The following is a 14,102-nucleotide window of genomic DNA, read 5'->3' on the forward strand; positions in this document are numbered from 1 at the left end:
GAGAGAGAGACAACATAAACAAAGGAGGCGCAGAGAAGAGAGGGAGACACAGAATCAGAATCAGGCTCCAGGCTCTGAGCTGTCAGCACGGAGCCCAACATGGGACTCGAACCCATGAATTGCTAGATCATGACCTAAGCCGAAGTCGGATGCTCAACCGACTGGGCCACCCAGGCGCCCCAAGTCCAGGTCTTTTTACTGCCCTTAAGATTCCCCTCATCCTCCCTTCTCCCTTCCTCCATAAGCACCTGCCACCACAGCTGTGCCACAGCTCAACTTCGCATGGTCGCCCTCCGATGAAAAAGCACGAGGAAATGCTGAGAGAGGGGGTCCTCAGCCTGGGCAGAAGGCTTGGTGAGGAAAAAATTTTCTGCCCATTCTTTTCTTTCAAGATTTACATAGTAAGATCAAGGGAATGAGAGGCAGGAATATTCTCCTAGCTAGGAGTTTTGTTTTTGTTTTTTTTTCCCAATCCACACATAATTGTGGGGGGGCAGGTAGAAAGGCCTGGAGCAGGGGACAAGTGGAAGGAGCCATGAGTAACAAGCAGGGACACGGCTCACCCACCCCCGCGGGCACCTGCCCTGCTGAAGGCCAGCCTGGGTGGGCAGGTGGTCCTGGTGCCTCAAGGAGGGAAGGCATCCTCAGACCCCTTGGTTTTACGGGCACATCCCAGCCCTAATGGGGGTGTGAACCTGCTTGAGGGGAGAAATGATCCTCTTCCACACAGAAGGAAAAAATAATGACTGACTTTATTTTGGTTGTTGCCCACAGAAGGAGTGCAAACAGCCAGAGGGTAAGTGTGCACCCTGCTACAGCAAACTGAAAAGTTACTATTTGTTTCCCTCTTTCCTTCCCACTAATGACTCCAAAAGTCATGAACAGGGTCTGCGGGGCTCTTCACATACATAGGCATGAACTTATTTTACATTTAATGTCAACCGCTGCAGTCAGCACAGCGGGCATACCCTCTACCCACTCTCCTCAGGCATGGTGCTTCAGAAAAATCTGTCCTTGATGCTTCTTCCAAATATCTTCCCATAGGAGGTCCTGGGGCCGCTCTCTGCATCTTCCAGGATGCAGGGGCCAAGGCCATGTTGGGGTGATTCATTCAGAAGAGACACTCTGGGGTGACCACCCCTCAGGAGTTAAGGCTCTACCAATTCTGGATCCCCTGGGCTGTAGATGAAGCAGGAGGGAAAAGAATGGGGTGTCCTCCCAACCCCCACCGGCCGAGCTAAGTGCTGGTTTGTTCCCAAACTGGTATAAGGCACCAAGTGCTAACCCAGGGCCAGCACCTTCCAGCCTCACCCTCCTGCTTCCCCAACCAGATTTTCACAGGTGATTTTAAGAACAATGTGATGAAGACTGAAAACATTAATTCTAGGGCCAGAAACAGTATTCTGTCCCAATATGAAGGCTGGTACTAAGTAAGTCTGGCCCTGCTTACATTTTAAAAATGGTACTTAATTCTTTACAAACATTTTAAAAAACACTAAATAAAATGCAGCTGGGGAGAGGGCTTCAGCTGTTAGGTGCTTCTTGGTTTTTTTCTCCTACAGGAAAGACCTGGCATTCAAACTCTTAGGGAGACGACCTGAAGGCCACAGCACCAGATGCTGGGTATCCATCCAGGCTTCTCTACCAAGAAACTCATTTTTTCTTGTCACTTGCTGTGCTAGTTGCCTGTGTTGCATGTTTGGCTTTTGATCAGCACCGTAACGCTAATACACCCTAGCCTTCACTTGGATGAACCCCTTCTCCTTGGTAATGACCCCGGGGGACTGGGGACCCAGGATGTCCCCAGTGACTGGTGTAGCTGCCTCGAGATGAAAGTGGAGGTGGCTGGTGGCTAGTGGCTGTAGAACGAGACCGGAGGGTAAAGACGGGGGTGTTGTCCCCTTGAACTGAGAGTGCTGGTTTGTTCCTAGTAAGGTGCTGAGTGCTGATTCAGGCTCAGCATCGTCCAACCTCAGGCACGCACCCAGCAGCTTCCCATATGAAGCTTCTAGAAAACACTGCCCATCTACAGCGACCTGTCATGAGTAAGTTAAGTTCCTGAGAGGAAACCGAAGATTTAGCCCAGCTTTTTAAGTAATTAAAATTGAATGCACAACTCCATTGGCTCACCAGATAGATCTGAGATGAACTTGGGTAGTAGGGAGCCAGACCCTAGAGGTGCTGGCACTGCTTCCCCTCAGTGCTTCTCAGGTTTCTTCACGGTGAACATTAGTTACCATAATGAAAGATGTCTGCTCATCTACAAAGGCCCTGATTCAAGAATCTCAAACCCTTCAATGCTTTGCCCTTCCATGGATCCCTTTCAGGGATCCTTCCTGGGTTGGATCCCAGGGAGGGAGGCACTGACCAGTTAAGTGATAGGCCTAAGGCTTCCTCTAAAGTCAGGGAAGAGGCAGGAATGAGTTTCATGCCTGAATGCCAACCTTAATCTCGCCCAACTCACATTCCTCACCAGACACTGGCAACCTCATTCTCATTTCACAAGTTGTCCAAGGCAGCCCCACACTTTTACTGGGCACTCAAATGACCCTTCCCCTGGATCTGGGGATGCTCTAGCTGCCTACTTTGGAGACCGTTCAATACAACTGTAGTCCTCCAGGCGCTGGGCTGTTTACTGTTACAAGATCCTTGGCCTGGACCCTCAGTTGGACCCTCCCGGGTCCAATACTCAGCCTACTTTAGAGCTAGAGGTACACTCTGGTTCAGAAAGGACATGCTGAGCATGGAAAGGAAGGTGCGTGTGCATGCATGTGCACATGTGCACGTGTGTATATGCACACATCATGAGACGCAGTTTCCTCTTCCATATCTGTCTTGGTAATAAGGTGGCTTCTCAGGCAGAGGCAGCCAGCCCACATGGCCTACCCACGGAAGCCGGGACTCCAGTTTCCTTGTTTTAAGTCCTGCCTATAAGACCTCAGGGCAGAGGACACAAGGAGTGGGGCTGTCACAAAATGCTACCTGGTGAAGTTCGGCAGCAACAGGTGGTCCATATGGGAGTGTCAGTAAAAGGCCTTTGTGACCCTGGGCACCTGGTCTAATAGGCTCCTTGGTTTAGTATATGCGGGGCAGCTCTGGCCCCTGGGCTGATGTTTCAGTGGGACATAACCCACCTCAGAGGATGGTTTCTTACCCTCTTCACTGAGCGTTGCTGGGAGGGGATCTTCTGAGCAGGTAACAGAGAGAAGGGAGTCTCCTTCAGGGCATGGGCCAGCTCATAAGGTAAGATAAAACAGTACATTCTCTCCATTTACCATTTTTCACTCTGATTCCCAGAAGGTTTCAGGAGGGATTACAGAGCCCATAAGATGTGGTAGTTTCTCGGAAGGAAAGGGGGTATGTGTTTCTGAGGTGCACTTACATAGCCTTCCTTTCTGGTTCCCTGCCTCAAAACAGCAGCCATCATTTCCTGCCACCTGGGGCTGTTGTGACATAAGGCCAAATCCTGCCTGTTTCCAGCTCTAATGAAAGCAAGCCCCTCTAAGGAACAAAAGGTGACTGGGATCAGCACAGGTGACTACCAAACTCCAGTCTCTCCCAATAGGCATTTGCCACAGCCAAGGATATTCACTCAAGCTGGTTAAATTTTTTTCTCCCTAAGGTAGGGCCCTTTCTTCTTTCTGGGCTAGCTGGCAATGAAGCTGAAAGGCTCTAGGAGCCAGCTTCCATGGCAGTGACCTCTAGGCTGGGCAAGGCTCACCTCCAACCATCTAGTGCCATTTTTTCTCTCCCTGCTGTTGCTGCTCCAGAGGGAAGCATTGTACCTTTGGGATTAGCTCTGTGGGTGATGACAAAGTCAGCTATCTCCTGATAGATTAACACACCAAAGCAGGGGACAAGAGCAGAAATGTGTCTTCATCTGAAGATTAGCCCAAGAGGCTTCTTGTAGTAGAGAGAGAAGAGTTGGCCAGGATTATTCCCTTCAATCTCTTGGGGATGATTCCAGTCCAAAGAAGGGGGACATCATCTCTTCAAGGCCCTATGCTGAATGTACACAGGGACACTGACACATCTAAATCGTTTAGGCCTGGAGGCCGCAGACCCCATTCCACTGGGCTTCCTAGTTAGCTGTATCAAAGGACAGAGATCAGGCAGGCACAGAAGCAAAGAAGGCTGCCAGGGCCACAAGACCACTCAGACTTGAAGAATCTCTCTTTCAAAGAACAATGCTCCTTCTCTTCAAGAGGGGATCGAGGCTTGGTTTTGAAGAATAGCTTCTTATCACATTAAATTGTTTCAGGCATTTTCTCAAATGATAGCAGTTGGGGGCTGAGCCAGGGTAATATGAAGGACTAAAAAAAAAAAGGACAAAAAAACAAAAACAAAGTTGTGTTCTTTAACAACCTTGTACACACACCTACACATATGCCAGACATAAATGATGTGCTTGGACAGCATCTCCCTAAGAAAGGGCAGGTGGTGGAATGTGGAAATGCATCCTGGCTCACTGCCAAGTCCAGTCAAATGACTTAAGAAATACTCTGTATTTCTTTTAAAAACGTTTATTGCGCATAAAATGGCCCATTCCCCTTTGCAGCTCAGTTATTATCATTCTTTCAAATTTTTTCCTTTAAACTCTCTACCTCCTGCCCCACTGAAAAATGTCTTCTCTTTTGAATGGATAAAGAAGAGTCTATCATTGCTGGTCAAAAGCAACTGGAGGATAGTTTGAAGGCAAAGGCCCAAATATGTCACCTGAGCAGGTTAGAACCCCACATGGAGTCCCTTAGACTCAGGAGTAGGGGTGTCTCCTACCTTCCCTCTAGTGGTGCTGGACTGGTTGCCCCCTGTATTGGCCTCAGGTTTGGGCTCATTCAAACTCTAACATTTCATACATACATACATACACACGTCAATGTGTGTATATTTATATATATGTTCTGTGTCCCCTGTCTTCAAGGGGACTTAAATTTCGGCAAGAAGACCTGCCTGGAGCTGCATGCATTTCCAGAGGTGGAAAACATCTCATGCAGCATGTCACCAGGGTACTAAAATAAACTGCAAACTAGTGGTAATAAAATGGGAGCTTTAAAAAAAAAAAAGGTGCACTACTAGAACCTGAAGTCGTAACACCACTGGCGGGTGGAGAACTGGGGAACGCTTTGCAGGCTTGTGGATTTCCGAAGCTTCTCTGCAGAGTCTTCAGTACCCCTTCTAGTAACTGCAGGCAGCAGTGTGCTTCAGCAGAGTGCGGAGTGTTAAAAGGCTGACCGGTACTGGCCGGCAGCAAGGGCATAGGGTAACATCGGGTGCTCCTGCTACATTAAGCTACTTACAGCACATTGCCTAGGCCACATCCTTTACCAGCCGCTTCGTAAACTGTTTCCCTGTTCTGGGATTAGCAGGAGCTATAAGGGATGCAGGCAGCTTTCTTGGGGCTTGGCTAGTTAAGGTGGCATTCGAGAGGTGAAGAGGGTTAGGGACAAGGCCACACAGGCGATGAAGGTCCTGTCTCAAGTCCAATTTTACTGGAAGGTTGAGGTTTAAAGATCGAATCTAGAACACCCTTTTCCCTTTTTAAGAAAAGCATAAAAATGGAGACTCTGCCTCATCTGGAAACAGAAAGTGAAGAAGTCAGAGCTGTGACAGTTGCTAGCAGCACATCTGGATTTCCACAGGAGAGAGATGGCAGCTTTTGGAAAAAGTGAAGAGTAAGACACGTTCTTTGCTCCTTTGTACTAAGAATGGATGTTCAAGTTGAGGCATGGTGGTGTGGTTTCCCATGGAGGTTCCAAGGTCAGCACGGACTCTGATCTAGGCTGCCTTGAAGAGCCACCAGGCCTCTGTTCTCTCTACACTGGCCCCTCTCCACCAGAAGTCTTCTGCTGGAGGGCCCTTCTGGATCGGTCTGGCCCTGACAGGAATCCTCCCTGGGTGGACCACATGCCATTGTGTGGCTGGACAAGCTCTATGCCACCAGATTTTCCCACACCATGGCTCCAAGAGCTGCACAAGGCCAGTCTCTGGTTGAGCTATGAGAAGTGAGCAGTTTGGCTCAAGGAACTGGTTACATGGTGCTCATTACCCCCTGCCTCGCCATGGAGATCCGGGTGCAGAGTAGGTCTGGGGTGGCGTTAACTGTGAGAGACCAACCTAAATTCCAACATGTGCCACAACACTTGCATCTCTGTCTGGCGGGACCTGAGGCTGGGCTGAGGGGAATTCGCATCAGCCAGATGGATTACAAGGCCCCATCATACACTGTCTCAGCCAGCCTGGAAAAGGGCTCACCCCCAAACTTAAAAAATGTGCTGTGGGGGGTGAAACCCTGGCACCAAACCAGAGGAGAAAAGATGGGTTCTGCAGAGCCAGGGTTCAATAAGGAGAGGCGAGTGGCATCTGTGGCCTTTGGCCTGGCCTCAAACAGTGCTGAAATGTACCCCTGACAGATGAATGGTGCAGACACAAAAGTGTGGTATTACAGTGAGAGCAGGCTAGGTGACGGAGGAGGCGCCAGACGCAAAGTACAGGAGGGGACAGAAGAGCTACAACCAAGAACCCGCACGAGGGTCTCAGCTGCTCCCTAATGCCAACTGGGTCAGCAACACGATGAGAAGGCTAATAAATAGACGGCTGTAACAGCGTTCAGTCAGTTTGGGATGGGACTGTGTAGGACGCAGCAGACAGCCCGTCACTCCTACCTACACCGGGTGCCACGTGATCAGTGTCTCTAGTAAAGATATAAAAATGAAGTTACTTCTTTTCAAGTATTAAAAAAATAAGTTAATTGACAAAAAGGGTCCGAAGCGGCTGAGCATCTTGCCAGGTCGTCAGCTTCATTTCAATGTGCAAACACAGGAAAAACGTCAAGGAAAAAGAAAATCTCCTGCCCCGACGCAAAGCGCTGAGCAGTGACAACGCCTGTCTGTCAAGTGGGGGCTTGAAATGTCGGGCCTCATCCTGTCCCCCAAAGTCAGTATTTTCCAGTGTCAAAATTGTTGTGAATTAAAAGCAGAATGCAGCAATCCACAGGCCTCAGGCCAAAGCCAGAGAGAGGCCTGCGGCATTTGACCACCAGTGGTCCAGTGTGTGGTGCGGGGGTGTCGGGGAGCAGACCCCTCCTGGGTCCTCCTCACTTGCATCATGAATTCCGGAGCCAGCCCGCCTTCAGGTCCCCCTGCGAAGCCGGCGAAGGCGCTGACCTGCTGGCCACTGGCCCCCCTCCCAGGTCTTGATTCACATCTTGCCTCCCGGGGGGTGTTCTTCGTTTCTTTGGTGGTGCTTCAGCGAGCATGAAGAGGATGGCCGCCCCCTCTGCTCCGTGGAGGTGCACCCTGGCGGCTGTGGTTCTGCCAGAGAGGGAGCAGCTTCCTTCTCTTCCTCCTCCTGTGGCAGGAGGGGCACCAGTCACGGTGTGTCCTCGGGGAGCGTGCAGGTTCTCCTTTTCCCGCATCACGTGTCCAATGCTCTGTGTTCCTCTCTCTCTGGAGCAGGAAGCCGGGCTCAGCCATCTCAGATAATCACCCTGGCCTGGGGTTCCCCCCTAGCACAGACATCTGACCCACTTTTCAAGAGGCACGTAGACATTTGAGTGTAAACTCCCAGGGGGTGCCAGGCCTTCTCCGATCTCGCATCTGGGAGGTGTGGGAGAACCCAGCGTGGGTCAGGTGGATGCCACGGACCAGCCAGCCAGAGCACGGGCGGAGCTCAGGACCAGTTCAGGCTGAAGCCTTTGGACAGCATGGCGGCCTCCAAGTCTTTGTCCTCCTCTTTTTCCCGGAGCCTCTGCTCCTCTAGCAGGGCCACGAGAGCATCTCTCTGCTCCACCACCTCTAGCATCTCGTTCAAGATCTTCTTCTCCTCTGACAGCTCCTCGTCGGTCTTCAGGTGATCTGGGCAGTGGCCAAAGACATTAGGTCTACAGGACCAGGAGGCACAGGCCCACCCCCAGCTTTCCCGGGCGCCCTTCAGCCCTGTCCCCTCTTACCCTCCACGGCCATCCGCTCCCGAAGCTCCTGCTGCAGTCGGCTCTGCCGGTCCTCCAGTTCCAGCTCCCGGGCGCTGGGATTTGGGGGTGGAGGGAAGAGGGAGACAGTGACTTGGGGACCATATTTCCCCATCACCTAAATTAGGAAGTAGCTGTGCTCCTGCCGTGACAGGTGCTGAGCCGACAGTCTCCCCCTTAGCTGGGTCCCCGACCTCAGGCCACTTACAAAATCATCAGCTCTGACTCGTAGCGCACCATGGCATTTTTCTCTTGCACCAGCTTGAACCACTCCTGCATCAGCTTGGGGTCGTCTTTCTTGCCCATGCCTGCCAAGAGAGAGGGTATGTCAGGCGCAGGAAGTGTCTGCCGTCTACCCGGGCCGGCAGGAGTCATCACACTGGGGCAAATGTGCAAAGAGAGCCGAGCAGGATGCTGCCGGAACACTCCCAAGCCAGGTCCAAAGTTTGCCTACAGCCATGGAGGGGTCCTCCACGTCTACCCCCAGAGCCTGACGGAGTCTGTGCTTTCCATCTGTCCTTCCCAGGTCCAGCCCTCACCCTCTCAGTAAGCTGGTCACAGTTTCTTTGTACCCCTCCTGCTCAACGGTTCGCCCTTGGTCTGCTTTAAGTGCCTTGTCCTCCTTTCCCCCGTTCATGTAATATTTATCTGGTACTTGGTATGTGCTACGTCTGCTTTGAGGAAACCAGCCTCACGAATGAGGCAAGTGCGAATGTATGAACCGCACGTATCCCTCCTTTTAAATCACCCTCATTAATCCAATTCTCTTCTGGGCTACTGCTCCTCTCTGGGCCACTGGCTGGTCCCGATGCCTCATCATTTCTTTACATCCTGATCAGTGAGATTCCTTTTCTGAACTCGTGGCCCATCAAGCTTCCTGCGCGGTATATGCAGTACATCGCAGGATGGCTCCCATGTTTCTCGCCAAGGGCAGGGAAACACCAGCAGACGCTAGAGACTAAATAAGGCAGCACTCTCTGCTCTGACCCAACCCCAGCAGCAGTTTCTGGGGCTGGTGCTCTCCACTAGCACACGGCCGATACCTAAGTCTCCATCAGGGGCAGCCTGACCCTGCTGGGCTTAACTGAAGCAGATGACAGAAGGAAGAACCTTCCAAGGAATCAAACCACCCAAGGAGGGAACTCTTTTTCCCTGGAACACAAAGAAGCTCATGGCAAGGGGTGCTTGGGTGAATCAGTCAATTAAGGGGCTGACTTATGATTTCAGCTCAGGTCATAATCTCACGGTGTGTGAGTTTGAGCCCAATGTCAGGCTCTGTGCTGGCATTGCAGAGCCCGCTTGAGATTCTGTCTCTCTCTCTGCCCCTCCCCTGCTCTCTCTCAAAAACAAATAAGCATTGAAAAAAAAAAAAAGCAGCAGCAGCTCGTGGCAATAGTGTGGTCCTGCCTAAAGCAAAATACATACTCGGTCAGTGGTCTTCCATATTTTTGGGTTACAAACCATTCTGAGAATCTCAGGAAATCTAGGGACTCTCTTCCTAGAAAAATGCATATATACACATTCAGCAATCTTATATAAACTTTAGGGTGTTCATGGGCTTCTTGAAGTCCGCCCACGCGCCCCAGGTTAAGAGGCATTGGACTGGGAAATCTTTCAAAGTGCCTTCCATTTTATGACTCACTTGGCTGGATGTCCTATCCCAGCAAAGACCAGACCCAGAAACACATGGAATATACCCTCAGGTGGGACAACTCCCCTATATCAAGCTCCTGTTTCCTACATTCTTCCCACCTGACTCCCCTGTACACGGTTCAGAGATAACTCTTTTTCTGCCGGGTTGTTTGCTTGACACACAGGAGGCCCTCGCCAGTTATGTCTTTCAACAGGGGGCCACACTCTGGAGAGGCAGAAGTGACTTGCACTCACACAAGCAGGGGTTAGTGTTTGCAGTGTGCCTGGGTGCACATGCAGCTGTGCTTCCCAGGTGAAGTCCTGTCCCTGAGTCCTACTCTGGATAAAATCTCCCTCCTGACCAGCCAAGCCTTCCTCTGTGGAGTGCTGGGGTTTCTGGGGACAGAAGCTTTCCTTACCCGACCCAATAGACTTGGTCCTTAGGCTTTTAAAGCAGCCCACAGCTCAGTTCCATGCATTCCTTTCTGAGCGTCTCTGCACAGTGTGCCCACATGGCCATGGAAGATGGAGCCCTGAGGCATGCAAGCTGTCCAGTGCGGCAAGCTGTGAACGCACTGGGAAGTCTCTCCCTCCTTCCCACCTCCCCATGTGCAAGGACAAAAATTCCACTGGGAGACATCCGAACACTGCTCATGAGCTATGGTAGAGATTGTTCACAGCCGATGAGCAACAGTATATGGCGGGGTGGGTGAAAGTCAAATGTGAGCGCCATGAAGAGCAGAGTAAGAGGTTAGCAAGGGTTAGTCATGACCACACTCCCCCTTCCCCTTCCCACATGCCTTTTCAACAACAATCTTATCACCACAACAGACTTCAAATCAGACAAACTTAAAAAAAAAAAAAAATACACACACACACTCAGCAAGACACAGGGTAGAAAGTTTGCATTTAGTGGTGTTTTGTTTCGTTTTGTTTTTTTTTTTTGTTGTTTTTTTTTGTTTTGGAAAAGAACTTGGGGGCATCGTGTAGACCAGTCTTTGTAAGGACAGTATTCCTCGACAACACCAACAGAAATCTCTGCCACACAGGTAGGAGGTTCCTCACCTGTGTCCCTGTTCCCTCTATCTGCTAGATTTGAGTCTGAAAGGTCCAGCCACGAATACGGGCACAAATCATGGGATGTTCAGCTGCAGCCTGAAAGGCCCGTACCTGGAGGCTCTCTGGCTCCCCTCTGTACCCAATCCTCCCCGAGAGAGTCAAAGGGATACTGTACCTTGTAAGAAACTGCCACATACTCATAGAGTTTTGTAACAAAGCTATCAAGTGTCAGAGAAAAAGAGAAAAATAGCTGGGTTTTGGGTCCCTGTTTGACTAGTGTTGCTATGACCCCTGAGAGGCAGTGGGGATGAGATTGGGGAGTTACGTTACCTTCCTGGACACAGCAAGGGCAGAAGGAGAGAGGTCTACGCCGTGGAGTCCCGCCACTGGGCTCAACTTCAAAAAGGACCAAACAAGGAAAAGGAGGAGGAGATGAAGAAAGACAAAAAGGGAGAGGAGGAGGAGGAGGAGGAGTTTGGAAGTGGAGAGGGACAGGGAGAAGGTGAAATAAAAAAAAAAAAACAAGCAGAGGACAAAAAGCATAAGAGGTGAGAAAGGAACAACAGGAGGAAAAGAAAAAAATACAAGAAATGGAAAAGCAGAAACAAGGGAAACAAAGTCTACAAATGAATTAAGTCCTTTTTTCAGCACGGAAACGGAACAAGAGCAGACCCAGGCATTGGGCATGTGGCTTCAAAAAGGAATGCACGTGTTCCCTTCTGATGACGGGTGGCTCTGGGGTGAGTGGACTGCTCCTTCTTCCTCTGTCCCTTACTGGGAGGGTGGTGACATCTGGGTATTGGGTTACCTCCTCAAAAATACCCAAAGCCCCTAGGACTTGTCTGCCTATCTCTGTGGAACAGTCCATCTTACATATGTGGCCAATACTGTCCTAGGTTTGCAGGTGATAACCTCATGTCACCAACCAAACCTGTGTGAAATATTCTAAGATGTCACCACAGATGCACGCACTCCATGTAAAACTAACTCTGGGTGAGTCTAAGGGGTGGGGAGGGGTCTGCAACCACTGGATGGCTAGGCCCACAGAAAGAAGCTCTAAATCTACGAAGGCAGCACCTGACCTTGGGATGGGCTTCCAGGACTGATATCTGTAGTGCACTGAATTCTGAGCCAGGACAACTTGGGGGAAACATAACCACACAGAGACGACTTCCACCAGTCCATCTCACTATCCCCCCATGTACCAGGGAGAGCCAACCACCCCCTTTTCTTCTGCCCCTCCATCTCCACAAAGGGTTCCAGCGTCACAGCCAGGGGAAGGCTGCACACTTTGGACTGAAGACCGAAAGGGGTGAGCCGACAGGACATGCCGAAAACTCACAGTAACGATGCTGGTAAGAGTCATGGATGGGGCCATTGAGAGAAGACAGTGTGCAGAGAGATGTGTCTAAGACTTAGGGAGACCTGATGGTTACCCAGGAAGAGGGAGGGGAGCCCAGCAAGGGACCATCACAGAACCACCCGGGCACACACAGGAGACACAGGCTCGGAGAAATGGCCTCAGGACTACAGGGAGCAGGGGCAGTTTTAGGATTAGAACAGAGTTTAAGAAATAGACCTGGTTTAATCAACAAGAGGGCCAAATAGACAAGCTACTGGTGAAGGGTCCTTATGCTTTCCAAATGCAGGTACCACATTTTCTCTTTCTTTTACACCCTTCAGTGTTCACCATAGTGCTTTGTGCACAATGAACCCAGTATCAGGTAAAACTTCAAAACTACAGCCAGAGACTTGTTTGTGGGGACGCATGTGTGTGTGCAATGTTGATTACATCCAGGGCTCTAAACAGACATGACTGTGACCAGCTGATGTGCTGGGGTTGGGAAGAAAGGCTCCTTTCTCTGCTTATAGCTGATCTACATTCAACCTTCTTAGTTTCAAAGTGTAGACTCCATGCTGGTGCTCAGAATACCTGGATAAATCCCATGACACACAATGTCAATGTAACAACCTCTCCTGCTTCCTGGTACTGATATTATACGCAAACACACCTGTGGTGCAGAGTGGACCAGTGTCCACAGTCATTAGCAAGGGACAGTGATTTGATACACAACCAATACAGTTGAGCCCATGTACCTGCATGTATGTTTAAAACATGTTTCTACTTTCTGGATACGACAAATGCAGCTTCTAGTTCTTTTTATGTAGACCACATCCTCATACACCCTTTCCAACACAGACAACAATATGAGGTAACAGGATATTCAGAACAGAAATTAGCAAATGAAATTAGAAAAGGGGATATCAGGTAAAGCAGGTGTTAAAAAAAGTGTAAAAAAAAAAAAAAAAAAGACCTTGTCCTAATAACAGAAGGCAGCATGGAAACCCTTGAGAGGAGCTGGGTTGAGCTGACAAGATGCATGGTTATGACTTTCCTCCTCAGGCTTTCCTTCATGCTCCAAATTCTAAGTAGTAATGTATATTACTTTTATAACCAGAAAACATGCCCAATAAATATTGCTTTAAAAATAAGAAATCAAGGGGGAAAAACAGTTAAACGAGGGGAGTTCCAACCTAGACTTGAATCTGAAGTGAGCATGCAAGGGAAGCACAGAGGTACTGACTTTGAGTGTAATTTCTTTGCCTTTTTTGGAGATGTGAGAAATAGATGATTTGGTCCACTAGTTCCAAGAGCAAACATGTTGTCAAGCTTAGGGCAAATACGTGTTTTTTAAAAGTTTATTATGGTTATTTAAAAGTGCTAGGGTGCTAGGTCTCTGTGGCTTTGTAACGGGCACCATATATGTCACTTATCAGACTATTTCTGTGTCCCCTGAGGACTGTGGTCATCATCTCCAAGCAAACCCATAATTTGGTCCTGGTTGGAGGCTTCTCAGCAGCAGATCTACACTCTCATCCCGGACTAACTCTGTCTGCCTTCCCAGATGCTGCAGGCTCACCCGCCCCACCTTTCACCCTGGCAGCAAACTCGACTTCTTTCTCTGAAGCAGTGCTTCCTTTTGAGAGGTGACCCACCATCAGCAGTGCTCTCACACCCACTCATCTTGACCTCTGGGGGCAGGGATGAGATGGGTCACTGGATTTAGAAAAGCAGCAGAATATCAGATTCAGCGGGATGCATGTAATAAGCATGAGTAGTGCTTTCATTTTAAAACATTCCCACATGTGTTATTTCATCTGAGCCTTACACTGGTCCAGGGTGGCTACATGGGCAGGCATTAGCTTCTCTATTTTTCAGGTGAGGAATCTGAGGTTCCAAGTAGTGGCACAGCCTGACTAAACCCCTGTCTTCCTCTCCCATTCTGAACTAAGAGTTTGCCCTCTTTTTTTAAACATTTTTTTAAATGTTTATTTGTTTTTGAGGCATGAGAGAGAGAGAGAGAGAGAACAAGCAAGGAAGGGGCAGAGAGAGACAGAGACACAGAATAGGAAGCAGGCCCCAGGCTCTAAGCTGTCAGCACAG

General features: G+C 49.7%; 1 protein-coding gene across 4 annotated transcripts in view; it reads right to left on the reverse strand.

Annotated features, from left to right (window-relative positions):
• Positions 1-733: 733 nt before the first annotated feature.
• The window catches only part of MICAL3 (microtubule associated monooxygenase, calponin and LIM domain containing 3), a 271,709-nt gene continuing 258,340 nt past the window's right edge, over positions 734-14,102 (reverse strand). For 3 of the 4 annotated variants that reach the window (XM_039249995.1, XM_039249994.1, XM_039249996.1), the window contains 3 exons: positions 8,175-8,274; positions 7,949-8,022; positions 734-7,853 (listed from right to left, as the gene is read on the reverse strand). In XM_039249995.1, coding sequence (XP_039105926.1) covers positions 7,669-7,853; positions 7,949-8,022; positions 8,175-8,274 — 359 coding nt within the window. In that variant the 3' untranslated portion in view covers positions 734-7,668. Of the gene's footprint in view, positions 7,854-7,948; positions 8,023-8,174; positions 8,275-10,987; positions 11,054-14,102 lie in introns of all 4 variants that reach the window. The other variant, XM_039249998.1, reaches the window with a different exon arrangement.

The sequence above is a fragment of the Hyaena hyaena genome, unplaced genomic scaffold (genome assembly GCF_003009895.1).
Source record: "Hyaena hyaena isolate Hyena2069 unplaced genomic scaffold, ASM300989v1 scaffold_368, whole genome shotgun sequence".
NCBI lineage: Eukaryota > Metazoa > Chordata > Mammalia > Carnivora > Hyaenidae > Hyaena > Hyaena hyaena.